This window comes from Chrysochloris asiatica, unplaced genomic scaffold, assembly GCF_000296735.1.
Source record: "Chrysochloris asiatica unplaced genomic scaffold, ChrAsi1.0 scaffold00016, whole genome shotgun sequence".
NCBI lineage: Eukaryota > Metazoa > Chordata > Mammalia > Afrosoricida > Chrysochloridae > Chrysochloris > Chrysochloris asiatica.
The window spans coordinates 24910852-24925031 of record NW_006408534.1 but is presented as its reverse complement, the minus strand read 5'-3'; the positions used below and the strand labels follow the sequence as shown (position 1 = coordinate 24925031).

Genomic DNA, 14180 nt, shown 5'->3' with positions numbered 1-14180 from the left:
ATTGTTCTCCCATCTGCCCCGTTTCTCCACTTCCCTCTCCCTCCCTGTATATTGCCCCCCTCCCCAGCACCCAAGCTCTCCTGTGTCCAATCCCAACCCTGCGCTCTGCCCTCCCCCACAATAAAATTTTTTTAATAACAAATTTCAGTTTTTTAAGCACTACAGCATATTTTTTCACTAAAAATATTTAAATAGTAAAACGTGAACCAGGAGCCCTGTTGGTTCAGTGGTTAACGCATTGGGCTGATAAACAAGCAGTTCAATCCACCAGTCACTCTATGGGAGAAGATATCGTAAGTAATCTATTTCCATAAAGATTATCAAAATACCAAACCCACTGCTACCACGTTGGTTCTGACTCACAGTGACTCTATACAGGGTTTCCAAGCCTGCAAGTCGTTATGAGAGCAGACAGCCTCATCTTTCTCCAGAGAACAAGTGGTTTATACCACCAACCATACAGTTAGCAGTCCAACACCTAACACGCAGCACCAACACAATCTTGGAAACCCTACGGAGTAGTTGTCCTCATGGTATGGAGTCACTGAGTCAGAAATGACTGGATGAACAGTAGAGGGTTTGGTTTTAGTTCTTGGTAGGAAATGAAGGAACCTGGGTGGTGCTGTGATTAAAGTCAGCAGTTCAAAATCACTAGCCATTCCATGGGAGAAAGACGACTACTTCCAAAAGTAGGGAAGTGCTACTCCGTCAGTTTCAAAATAGCACACATGAACTAAGGTACCCTTCACATTTGACAATGTTAGCTACCAGTCTCAGGAGAATTATGTATTATGAGTTATTTTTTGACAATGATAGCTAAAATAAAATCTGTACCAACAAAAGGAAGCTAACTTGCCCAATATAAACAATGCCTTTGACTTCTTAAAAAATGTGTTTTTCTCTCCTGAGCTAACTCTAGCCACTGAGCCCATAAGAACTGATTCTTACTAGAAACTTGGAAGAAAAGGTGCTATTTCTAACAGAAACTATTCTTCTGCAAGGAGTCTAAATTCTCTAGACAGCCAACAATCATCTAATTTGCTTTCATAACACAGGAACACAGTTCAAAGGAAATAAAGTCAAGAGAATACGCAGCACTAATAAAAGAAAATCATCACTATGAGGTTGGAATGCACTCCTGGTTAAAAGCTAAGGGTCTACTTTTTTGTTGTTAAGTACTGTAGAATCAGTTCAGACCCATAACGACCCTGTATAGGGTTTCCAAGAAGCGGCTTGTGAGCTTGAACCACCAACCTTGCAATTCAAACCAATCTTGTGGACCAGCACATTAATCCACAGAGCCATACAAGGATTTAAGGGATGTTTCCCATTGAAATAATGTTATAAAAATTCCAATTTGTAAAAGATCACAAAAGTTTTCTTAATTTACCTTTATATAACATCCATACAATGATAAGCCCATTTTGGTCACTGGTAGTCAACTTCTGATACTGTTCATTCCATGTTACAACTTGAACAGAACCTGGAAAAATATAAAGCAATTGTTTAAACTGTATTTTAAAAACTACATTTACTTTCAAATTCATATTTTTACATACGTTAGTTATCACCCTATTTAACTTGCTGTTGTTGTTGTTGTTGTTACTGTTAAGTGCCGAGTTGGTTCCATTGAGCAACCCTATATAGGATTTCCAAGGAGTGGCTGGCTAGTAGGCTAAGTGAAGATCATCAGGCCTTTTATCCTTGTCTTAGTCTGGAAGCCCTACTGAAACCTGTCCACCCCATGTTGATATTTGAAATACTAGCGGTTAGCTTTCCAGCATAATAGTAACACACAAGCCAGCACAGTATGACAAACTGACTGATGCATGGTAGCAGTGCAATTTAGTAAGAGCTCAGCTGCTAGCCAAAACGTTGGCAGTTTTAACCTACCTAGTGGCATCTGTAAAGATTACAGTCTAGAGAACCCTTGCGGGTTCACTATGAGTCAGAATCAACTTAATAGTTCCTACCAACAATTGTTTGTTGTTGCTATGTGCCATAGAGTTGGTTCCGACTCATAGAAACCCTCTATAGGGTTTCCAAGGCACAGCTGATGAACTTGAACCACCGACCTTACAGTTTAAGCCAAACTTGCAGTCCAGTACATTAACCTGCAGCACCATACCAGTACTCCCTAACAACATTACTCTTAAAATACCCATAGGATGTAGTTACTGATATTATTAATTTCCACAATAAAACAATGTATAATACAAATTCTCATGTTTGGCCCTATAACATGCCAGCAAATGCACCTATTAGGGCCAGTTGCACGAGTTTCCATACAGCTGATGAGAGAAACGAATGTAAGCACGATCTATACCCAATTTGTGACCTAGTTGGCCTGACTGCCAAGGATCAGGATGACCAAAGACACTGTGCTAAGTTTTTTTGGGTTTTTTGTTTGTTTCTTTGAGTCTGTGTCTTATAACCTCTCTTTTTTCAACCTTGTTTTCCATTCCATTAGTAACATACTCTTGGGCATATTTTTAACCTCTTGATTATATCAATGATTAACTTTTATTTCTAAATGCTCTAGTGTGTATTTCCTATGAATAAGGACATTCTTTTTCATACCCACAGTACAAAATAGGAAATTCAACACTGAAACAATATATCTAACCCACTGTCCATATTCAAATTTTATCAACTGTCCCAATAATTTCCTGTACAGTTATTTATTTTCCTCATTCCAAGATCCAATCCAAGATCAGACTGTCCTTTCTATCATTATGTCTCTGTAGTTTCCTTTAACCTGGAACAATAGGATATGCTCTAAAAAAAATTATATATCCAGAGACAGAACATTACTTATCAATATATAAATTAACAGTTTTATTCAGATTTCTTGGGAGTATTGCTTAATCATATGAAAGTTGTTAAATTACTCTACCGTTGTTGTTGTTAAGTGCCATCGAGTTGGTTTCAACTCATAGAAACCCTGTATAAGATTTGAACTGCTAATCTTGAGATTAGCAGTCACACCAAGACCCCAATATAAATATGCTTAAATATATATCAGGCTATATATGTATTAACTGTGGCTCAAAGAAGCTGGACTAGGGACAGGAGTAAAGTCTGTTCTAGTTTTCAGGGTTATAGTTAGGTTTATTTTTATTTATTTATTTTATTGAAATCTATTTGGTTTCCTATTAGTGTTAAAATTCTATAACTACATTATTCCCCTTTTTACATGTTTTTTGTTGTTGTTGCTGTTACAACTGTATCTCTGGTCCTCTATTTTCAGTCATATAGGAGTCCTAGTGTGGCACTGTAGGATGAACACTGAACTGCTAACCACAAGGTCAGTGGTTCAAACCCACCAACCACTCCTCAGAAACCCTATACAGGGTCATAGGAGTTAGATCTGATGCGATGGCACTTAACAACAAAACAACAGGCCTGTTTTACTGTGCACACTTCTTTATCTGGGTTATAGAAATCCTGGTGTGGCAATATGGGATAAAGCACTGGATGGCAAGGTTGGTTTGAACCACAAGTTCAGCAGTTCAAACCCACCAGCTGCTCCTTGGAAACCCTATACAGGGTTGCTATGAGTTGGAACCAACTTGAAAACACTTAACCACAACATATCTGGGTTGAGTCTAGGAGATATTGTCATGTATGTTAGTCTCACGGTTGTCTGCTGTTGTAAGTTCTCTGTCCAAAGAATTCCCTTTAGTATTTTTAGTAAGATTGGTCTGGTTTTCACAAATTCTTAAATTTCTGTTTCTCTGAAAATGACCTAATTTCACTGATACATTTGATGGGCAGTTTTACTGGATATATGATTGTCAGTTAGCTTTTTGTTTTTTTTTCTTTAAGAGTTTTATACACATCATTTCATTGTCTCCTTGCTTACATAGTTTCTGCTGAGAAATCAGAGCATAGTCTTATTAGTTCTCCTTTGCAGGCAACTTCATTTTTCCTGAGCTGCTCTCAGGAGTCTCTCCTCAACTTTGGTTTTGAAAAGTTTTATTATAATGTGTCTTGGTTTTTCTTTTGGGGACTATCCTGTCATTCAGCTTCTTGAATGACTATCTTCTTATCTTTTATGATGTTAGGGAAGTTTTCTTCTAACAATTCTTGGACAGTATTCTCTATGGGTTTTTTGTCTCGTCCAGTTCTAGAATTGCAATCACACGTAAGCTATTTTCATGATAGTGTCCCATATAAATCTTAGGTTTCCTTTGGATTTCTTTTGTTCTTTTTTCTGATAGTTCCTCTAGCAGACAAATAATGAGAGATTTTTCTTCAAGCTAAGTAATTTGGCTATCCATTGATTCAAATCTATCTCTTTACCCTTTCAGTGTATTATTTATTTCTGAAGACTTAATGTTAATCTTCTGGCTTTCTAATTCTGTTTTTATATGGTTCTCATTTTTTCAATTATTTTGTCAGTTTGATTCCTGAATTTTTTCACAGGTTTGTCTATGTTTTGCTTGATTTCATCCGCTGAAGTTTCCTAATTAGCATTCTTTTAAATTCCTTATCAGATAGCTCTGTTGCCATTTCTAGTGGTACACATTATGACTCTGCATTTTGGTCACTTGTTTGAGGTACTCTGTCTTGTTTCTTTTGTAAGCTGCAATTGTCTGCTTTCTCCTAGATCCTGTGGTGTCATATTCATTTTTAGGTCATAATTGCATATTGCTGTATTCTCAAGCACTTACCATCTGCCTCCTGGTGGATATGGTAGAAAGTGGAAGTGTGACTGCAGTACTCTGTTCACTGTTTGTGAAGCAGCATAGCTCAGAGTGGGCTCACATGCCTCCAGAAGCAGGGATGCTATGCCACGCATCCAACTCCAGGCAGAGCCAAGGCTGCACAGGACAGGGTACCACTGGCCACTGGGTTGTGAGACCAGGTCATGGCCCTGGCATGGAGGGCACAGGAATCCTTGTCTCCAACCTGCAGCCAAGTCCTGTGCTTGCAGGCCGCTGTATCAACAGCCACTCACAAAAACTCAAGATGGCTGTGCTGCTCTATACCAATCCACAGTTCAACTGTTTTTCTTCTCTCTCATTGCTCCTGTTCGCTTTTCTCTTCCATTCAGCACTCAGTCCACCTCTCTGTCATATCCTCTGATGCTCAGGGTCCCAGGATCACCATCTGTATCTGTTTAACCAGGTTTCTTTGTTACAGAGGGTCTACTTGAAACAATAGAGCTCCTTGAAAACTCAGACTTCAGTTCCTTGAAAACTCAGAATTTCTAGAGCCAGCACAGCTCCCCTGGCCTTGAGACAGATAGGGCAGAAACAAGCCTCACAGATGCTGTTTATCTCCCTCAGGGAGATAAAACAGGCACAAACCTCACAGATGCTGTTTATTGTGTGATTATGAACCCGTAGGCATTCCTTAAAGTAATCAACTTAACTATGTACCTCAAAGATCCTGGCACCAATGTGACTGATTTGCAGCCTTGTTAGTCTGCCTAAGTAAACTGATACATAGTTTTGTTATTGTACCTATCTATGTAAACTGATTTGTAGCCTTGTTGTCCTGACCTTGTTGACTGTTATCTAGTCTCCTTATTAGCAAACTAACTTGCTACTTTTGCTTCTGTACTCCCTGCTTCAGCAAATTCCTTTAGATAAGCCCCTAGACCCTAAGCCAGGAATGTAGCCTATATAAACTAGCAGGCAGCTCCCTGCAACACGGCAGTCTTAGGAGAAGCTATTGTCTCCCTGCAGTCTGGCTATAGCTGTCTGTTGTGCCAATAAAATTCTCTAAATTGGGCATTATAGTGGTCATCATCCTTCTTTGGGACTTGAACCCATAAGAGACTCAGTGCATCTGCTCACTCAGCCACATAGCCCCAGACTAATCTACAAACTTTTTGAAGCCCCTCATATGGTCTAAAACTGCTTAAGGTAATACTACTCAAACATGATTTAAATATATACATATATAGCATGACTTACCACTGTGACCTTCGAGAGTCTGATTCATAGAAAGATTACTAGGGGCAGCAAGACCCCTCAATTTTGCATCATCTAAAAAAAAAAAACACAAACTTTTCATAATTTAAACATAGACAATATTACATATCTTTGTAAGATATTATCCTAGTAAAATCGTTTTTTAAAAACACATTGGTTACTCCTTCATTTTGTTGTAATTAAATGCCATCGAGTAGGTTGTGACTCATTGCAACCCTGTATAGCCTGGTGAGTTTGAACCACCAACCTTTCAGTTAGCAATCCAGTGTTTATCCTACAGTGCCACACCAGGATTTCTTATTTACTTGCTGCTGCTGCTGCTGCTGCTGCTGTTGCTGCTGTGACCCACTGAGTTGGTTCCGACTCACAGCAACCCTGTATAGTTTTCCAAGGCTATAAATCTTTACAGGAGCAGAAAGCCTCATATTTCTCCCATGCAGTAGCTGGTGGATTTGAACTGCTGACCTTGTGGTTAGCAGTCCAACACATTACCTATTGTGCTACCAGGGCTCCTTCCTTGTTTACTTAGCATATTAAATATATTAATAATAATTCTTACTACCTATTTCTCTCTAAATGATCACAAATACAAATATTTATGGCATGGGGCACTGTGGGTTAATGCACTGGACTGCAAGGTCAGTTTGAACCGCAAACTCATCAGCTGCTCCACGGAAATCCTATACAGGGTCCCTATGGGTCAGAACCAGTTCATGCCACTTAAAACCAACAACAGCATAGATTTAAAACTGCAAAAGAATACGAGGAGTCAAATAACACTTTGAAAACAAGTTTTTACTAGATTTTACAGAATCTCATATTCATCATCCATTTACTCATTCAACAAAGAAGTCATCTGATAAGGCTATATGTTTGTGAGAAGAAGGCTGGCTTGCAGAGGTGCCTTTAGGACATTTAAACGAATATGCATTTTTTGTTTTGTATCTGTACATCAAATATTTTTTCTTTGTTCATTTATGAAATATAAGATGTAAACGGGAAGCCATAAGGAGTAAGTAGGATGACTGTTGTTGCAGGGGATTGTAATTATGGAGATGAAACAGAGTATACAATTTGTTAAAAGCTGATCATCTTGCCTGTAAGCCTTCACTTAATTCACTATAGTAAGTTAAAATCATATAATTCATATGATGTTTACATTCAATGATCTCTGAACTTTATTGAAAAAATACTCTAGAAAAACACCATCAAATGTTTGGATTTTTTTTTTTTTCCTTTCAAATGAATTGGACTTGCCTAATGACAAGTTTGTTGTTATTGTTGCTATGTGCCATGGAGTCGGTTCCGACTCATAGCGACCCTGCACAGGGTTTCCGAGGCTGTAAATCTTTATGGGAGCAGAACGCCTTATCTTTCTCCCGCGGAGCGGCTGGTAATTTCTAACTTCTCACCTTGCGGTTCGTAACCACTACGCTACCAGAGCTCCTTCATGAGCATATCTCATGGGACTCGCCAATTTTCCATCAATTTCAAACATGTTGGCTTAACGTTCATTTACCTGTCTGGGTCTCTAATTTCAACACTTTCAGTAAACCATCTTCACCACCACAGGCTATGAATCCTTGATCCTTGTTCCAAGATACACATTTCAACTTCACATTATTTGGAATGGCAACCTGAAAAGCAAGTACAGCTACTCCAGCAACTTCAACGGGCAGTAGGGAAGTGCCTACAAGAGATGGAAGCTGAAAATCCCCCTGTTAAAGAGAATGAGCAGTTTCTTGAGCTGTTCCAGGGTCCTAACATCTGAGAAAGGGGTGCACAAACAAGGGCAGTGACTGCTAAGGAGCCCAATGGGGACGTCATCTGATGAGTAAACGCGGGAGAGGGAGTGTGGGCGTAGGTAAAATCGAGACAACTACCATATATTTCCCTTCCACACACGATCCTTTTCTCTTGCCGGTGGTCCAAAGAATTTAAGTGACCTGGATTAGCAACAGGTGGAGAATGAAACACAGAAAAGCATTTAGTACTACTATCTTGCTAGGTCCCCAGAAAGACCTAGAGAAGGGCAGGAAAAGAGTTGTACAAGAAGTCCCGTGGCTCTGTTAAGGACTGAGACTCAGGTAATAGTAGGAGGAGGTTCGAGGCTACACCAAGCAGGAAGGTTGGAAGCACGACGGTAAAGATGGTGAAGAATCCTAGCTTCTCCGGAAGGATGCGGGAATCGCCCGCAAGATACAGGTATACAGAGGGAGCAAAGGCGCACCCTGGAAAACTTACTTTCTTGGTCAGGTAAAAGAACATCCTGGGAACCCCCGAAAAGACTTATCCAGTCGTCAAGGTCTGCGACAGGTAACTCGTTTCTAAATCTCTAATCCAGACTCCAGGCGGCTCTTGAAGTTGCCGTCTCCCTGGCAACCGCCGCTTACGGCCGCATCCGGGGCGCGGAAGGACACTTCCGGTATCGATCCCTCTCGGAGAACTGGAGCACCAGAACGCAGTTGCGCTTGCGCAGATGCTGCACATGTACATGGTGATGGATTGCAGGACAGAGGCTGTGATTGGGCTTGGTCACTTCTCCTGTAGAGTTTAAGGCTTGAGGCACGATCAGCGATCTGCTACCGCCAGCGCTACGCACGCCTGAGGCGACTGCCCTGCCTTGCCACAACTGACCGCTCAGCGTGAACAAACTCTCAGGAGACGCAACACCTTTGACTGCCATATTTTAACTGCGCCTGAAGTATTAATGTCAACGAAACAACAACAAAGAGTAAAAAGGCACCCGTTAAAATGAGGTCACAATGATTTGGTATTTTGCCAACCCCTTAGTTCCAAGGCGCTGTAGAATAAGCTCTGGACTGCTAACCTAAGGTCGGTGATTCAGCCGCTCCCTGGAAATCCTTCCATGAGTCTGAACCTACGCAGCACATAACAACATAGTCCCAACATGCTTAAAAGAGAAAAGTCAATTACTGAATTCGGATAGGCTGGCTCCCACTGCCTAATAAAAGTCTAAGTGCGTGGTCTGAAATTTTGCATACCTAAGGATTTGAGAACTCCAGCGATTAAGGGGTGGAGAGTTTTGTTTATTGCTTTTTGTCAGTTTATAGAAACTGCCACCACAACTATTGTTGTTGTTAGGTGCTGTCCAGTCTTTTCCAACTCATAGAGACCTTTTGCATTGCAGAACTAAACACTACCGGGTCCTGTGAAATCCTCAAAATCTTAGTTTTGCATGAGCCCATTCCAACTGCCTCTGTGATAATTATTCTCCTTGGGGATCTTTGCGTTTTACGCTCTCTACCAAGCACGATGTCCTTCTCCAGGGACTGGTCCCTCCTGAAAATATGTCTGAAGTGTGAGAGACAAGTCTCACCATCTGGCTTCTAAGGAGCACTCTTGGCTATACTTCTTCCTACACAGATGTAATTTTTACTTCAAAATGTCCATGGTAATTTTAATATTCTTCTCCAACACCATAACTCAAATTCATCAATTCTCCTCCGGTCTTCATTATTCATTGTACAACTTTTACATGCATATGAGGCTTTTGAAAATGCCGTGGCTTGCGTCATGCACACCTTAGTCCTCAAACTGACATCTTTGTTCTTGACCACTTCAAAGAGGCAGATTTGCCTAAAGCAATACATCATTTTATTTCTTGACTGGTACTTCCATGAGTGTTGATGGTGGATTCAAGCAAAATGAAATCTTTGATAACTTCAATCTTTTCTCCATTTATCATGATGTTATTTATTGGTCCGGTGGTGAGGATTTTTGTTTTCTTTACATTGAGTGCATGAAGGCTGTGGTCTTTGATCATCAGTAAGTATTTCAAGTCCTCTTTGCTTTCAGTAAGCAAGGTTGTGGCATCTTCATGTCACAGGATGTTAATGAGTCTTCCTCCGATCCTAATGCCATGTTCTTCATCATGTAATTTAGTGTCTCTGATTATTTGCTCAGCATACAGACCAAATAAGTATGGTGAAAGAATACAACTCTGGCACACATTTTTCTTTCTTGGTTTAAAACCATTCCGTATCCCCTTGTTCTGTTTGAATCACTGCCTCTTGGTCTATGCACAAGTTCCTCCTAAGCACAGTTATTCTCTGCATTGTTGTTCTTAACTTGTCATGATCTACACAGTTTTAAGTCTTTGTGTAGTCAATAAAGCACAGGTAAACACCATTATGTTATTCTCTGCTTTTAGCCAAGATCCATCTGATGTCAGCAAGATATCCCTCATTCTACATCTTCATCTGAATCTGGATTGAACCTCTGGCAGTTCTCTGTCAGTATACTGTTGCAGCCACTTTAGAATTATCTTTAGCAAAATTTTACTTGCATGCATTATTAATGATATTGTCTGATGACTTCCACATTCTGTTGTGTCACCTCTCTTTGGTAAAGGGCAAACATATGGATCTCTTCCAATCAGTTGGCCAGGTAACTATCTTCCAAATTTCAGTTTGTTGAAAGATTTGTGTTATCAATTCCCGGAGCCTTGTTCTTTACCAATACCTTCAGTGCACCTTGGACTTCTTCCTTCAGTATCATTGGCTCGTGACCATATGCTACTTTTTGAAATGGTTGAACATCGAGCATTTCTCTTTGTACAGTGACTCTCTGTGTCTTTCTTCTATCTTCTTTTGATGCTTTCAACATCATTCAATATTTTGTCCATAGACTCCTTCAATACCGCAAGTTGAAGCTTGTATTTTTTCTTCAGTTCTTTCAGCTTGAAAAAAACTGGAAATGGTCTTTCATTTTGGTTTTCTATCTCCAGGTCTTTGCATATTTCATTCTAGTACTTGACTTTGTCTTCTTGAGCTGCCATTTGAAAAATTCTGTTCAGCTCTTACCTCCTCATTTCTTCCATTTGCTTTAGAATCTCTATGCTGAAGAACAAGTTTCAGTGTCTCTTCAGACATCTATATTGGTCTTTTTCTTAATGTTCTTAATGACTTTTTACTTTTTTCCTGTATGATGTTCTTGATGTCATCCCACAACTCTTCTGGTCTTTGTTATTTAGTGTGTAAATACCAAGCATCAAATCTGTTCTTGAGATAATCTCTAAATTCAGGTGGGATATGTTCAATGTCATACTTTGGCTCTCATGGACTTGTTTTAACTTGCTTCAGCTTCAACCTGAACTTGCATATGAGCAATTGATGGTCTGCTTGCCACAATCTGCCCTTGGCCTAGTTTTCCACAGATGTAGTCGATTTGATTTCAATGCCATCTGGTGACATCCATGTATAAAGGCATCTTTCATGTTGTTTAAAAGAGGAATTTGTAATAAGTCAATGGTCTTGCAAAATTCTATCATGAGATCTCCAGGATTGTTTCTGTCACCAAGGCCATATATTCCAACTAGTGACCCTTTCTGTTTTCAACATTTGCATTCCAATCACCAATAATTATCAATACATCTTGACTGCATGTTTGATCAGTTTCATACTGAAGAAGTGTGTAGAATTCTTCAATTTCATCCTCACTGGCTTTAGTGGTTGGTGTGTAAATTTGAGTAGTAGTGGTATTCACTGGTCTTCCTTATAGGCATATGGATATTATACTATCACAGACAGTGTTAGACTTCTAAATAGATCTTGAAATGTTCTTTTTGATGATGAATGTGACACCATTTCTCTTCAATTTGTCATTCCCAACATAGTTAGCCATGTGATTGTCAGGTTCAAAATGCCCAATACCAGTCCATTTCATTTCACAAATGACAAGGATATCAATTTTTATGCATTCTGTTTCTTCTGTTTCATTTTTGACAACTTCCAATTTTCCTACATTCAAACTTCATACATTCTGTGTTCTGATTATTAATGCATGTTTACAGTAGTTTCTCATTTTGAGTTCTGCCTCATCAGCAAATGCTGTTCCCGAAAGCTTTACTCCATTCCCATTATCAGGCTCAACTGTACTTTGAGAAGGCAACTCTTCCATATTTTGAGTGCCTCCCAACTTTAGGGGCTCATCTTCCAGCACTACATTTGACAATATTCTAGTACTATTCACCATGTTTCAGTATTCAGTACTCTGGGGTTATCTGGCATTTTAAAGGAAAGTAACAATATGTTTCATGTAATGTATACTGTCTTGGTACATTTAAAACATTTTTTGTTATTGTTTCTTCCCTTTAAATTTTATATTTTAGGATCTTTCTGGGTTTACTTATGTTGGTTATATTCACTTTTCAAGAGCTTACATTAATGTAACACTCATCATTTTCTCTAAATTTGGATGACTTCGTATTACTCCCTCCCTAAATTTACAGTTTTAGCCTTAAGAGTGAGAGCTTAAGCCTGCCCTCCAACTGCTTCTATGGACAATGAAAACTGGTCTGTAGCACTGTATCTAACTTAAGGTGACCATTAGAAAGAGCGGGTGCCTCTGAAACATGGCTCACAATCGGAAGAGCTCAAAGCGCACATCAGGTATAAGAAAACAAGAACCAGAGTGTTCTGGAGGTCACAATGAAGGGTTATTTTTAATTTAATATTAATATTTATATATTTTCAAATAAATAACACATTTAAATGGATGGGGTCAAAACTAAAATAGGATAAACATGAAAGTAAATGAGCAGGCTTCAAACAGTGCATGGAAAAATTCCATTATTATTGGGGTTCATTGGCCACCCCAGCTGGCTGCTTTCTCTCTTCAGTCTATGGGCTGGCAGTGTGCTCATCTTTTAAAAGTCCTTTCCCACTCATTCCCCCCTTTTGGTGAGGTTTCTGTGAGGTATGTCAGGTGGTCATCCTGCAACTTAGTGGCTTCAAATGTACTCTCCTTTGGTGTGGTGTCTTTTGGGGCCAATTGGGTGAAATGGAAACTAATAGTGCAACTGTTTTGATACTAAAAATTGGCAAGTGTCTTTTTATTTCTTTCTTTTTAAACAAATAAAGAACCAGTCCCCCCAAAAAAAGTCCACTGTCTTATAGTTACATTTTCCACAAACTTTTCAAAGCCTCTCATATAATGAAAAAGTCTTCCTTGTTCCTCATCTGCTCAGGTCCCATCCCCTGCCCCAGAGGTAACTACTGATTTTAGTTTTCTGATATATGCTTCCAACATTTATACATATATAAACATATAATAGGAACCTGGATTCTTTTTTCATTCATTTTTAGTACACAAATGGTAGCATAGTATATACATGTTCTGCATCTTGTCTGTTTCCCTTAATAATCTTTCTTGATGATATTTTCCTATCTATCTATCTATATATATATATAGTTTTCTCATTTAAAAAAAAAGAATGAGTGCTTAAGTTATAGGAAAACTTTCAATATTCTGTGATTTGACAAGAAACTGTCACATAATCAAAGCAACTATCAATTCCAACTAAATATGTTTAGTAGACAAAACTGATATATTAGTCACACAAACACACAAATAGGCATGACAGTAATATATTAAGATAATAATTGGTTTATTATATTAAAGATAATACAAGCCAAAAGAAAAATTTAGCAGTACACAATTTAAAGGCTATTTCAATTTTAAAATTAAAAGCTTTTTAATACTGAAAGAATTATTTCTATTAAATATATGAGTGGAAAAGGATAGGCTTTTTTAAAAAGACAATATGAGGTTCTGTTGCTTGTCATAATGATATTTATAAATAGATAATTTTATTGATTGGTTCCTACAGCAAAAGCATTCAGTAAATTTAGGAGTTTTTAATCCTTGGTAAAATAGTAGTAACACCTTTAATTCACAACTAAATCTATGTTCTTTACTTGTGCATGTCTTTCTAACATCAGAATGAATTTGAAATGACATATAACAGTCACTTAATCTGTGTTACTATTTTTTAGATATTCATGTGGCGCTGTGGGTTAATGCGCTGGACCTCAAGGTCGGTTTGAACCACAAGGTCAGCAGTTCAAATCACCAGCCACTCCTCAGAAACCCTATACAAGGTCGCTATGGATTGGAACCGACTCAATGGCATTTAACAACAACATACTGTAGTCCCTGATCACAGCTTCAGTTATACTCCAGCAAAAGTAAGCCAAAAAAAGCATTAAACTAAACAGTTGTAAATGTTGTTCACCTCAATTTAATCATATGAACTTTTTAATGGGTAAATATTTTGTACAGTTTATGCTTCCATTAAAAAAAATTGACTTAGATTATAAATACTATTAAAAGAAATTAAAAGTTTCCATTGTGAATATGGTTCCCTTAGTAATATAAACATTTAAAAGTGAAATGGTTCAATTAGTAGATTAAAAAAAGAAACCTTAAACC

The 14180-nt window shown here is 38.5% G+C and overlaps 1 protein-coding gene across 1 annotated transcript in view; it reads right to left on the bottom strand.

The window, feature by feature from the left end:
- Window positions 1-8213, bottom strand: part of WDR35 (WD repeat domain 35) — a 103116-nt gene extending 94903 nt beyond the window's left edge. Inside the window, exons 1-4 of the mRNA XM_006835310.1 lie at window positions 8190-8213; window positions 7465-7582; window positions 5928-5999; window positions 1391-1483 (exon numbers count right to left, since the gene is read on the bottom strand). Of these exons, the coding sequence (XP_006835373.1) occupies window positions 1391-1483; window positions 5928-5999; window positions 7465-7582; window positions 8190-8213 (307 nt within the window). The remainder of the gene's footprint in view (window positions 1-1390; window positions 1484-5927; window positions 6000-7464; window positions 7583-8189) is intronic.
- Between the last annotated feature and the right edge of the window lie 5967 nt (window positions 8214-14180).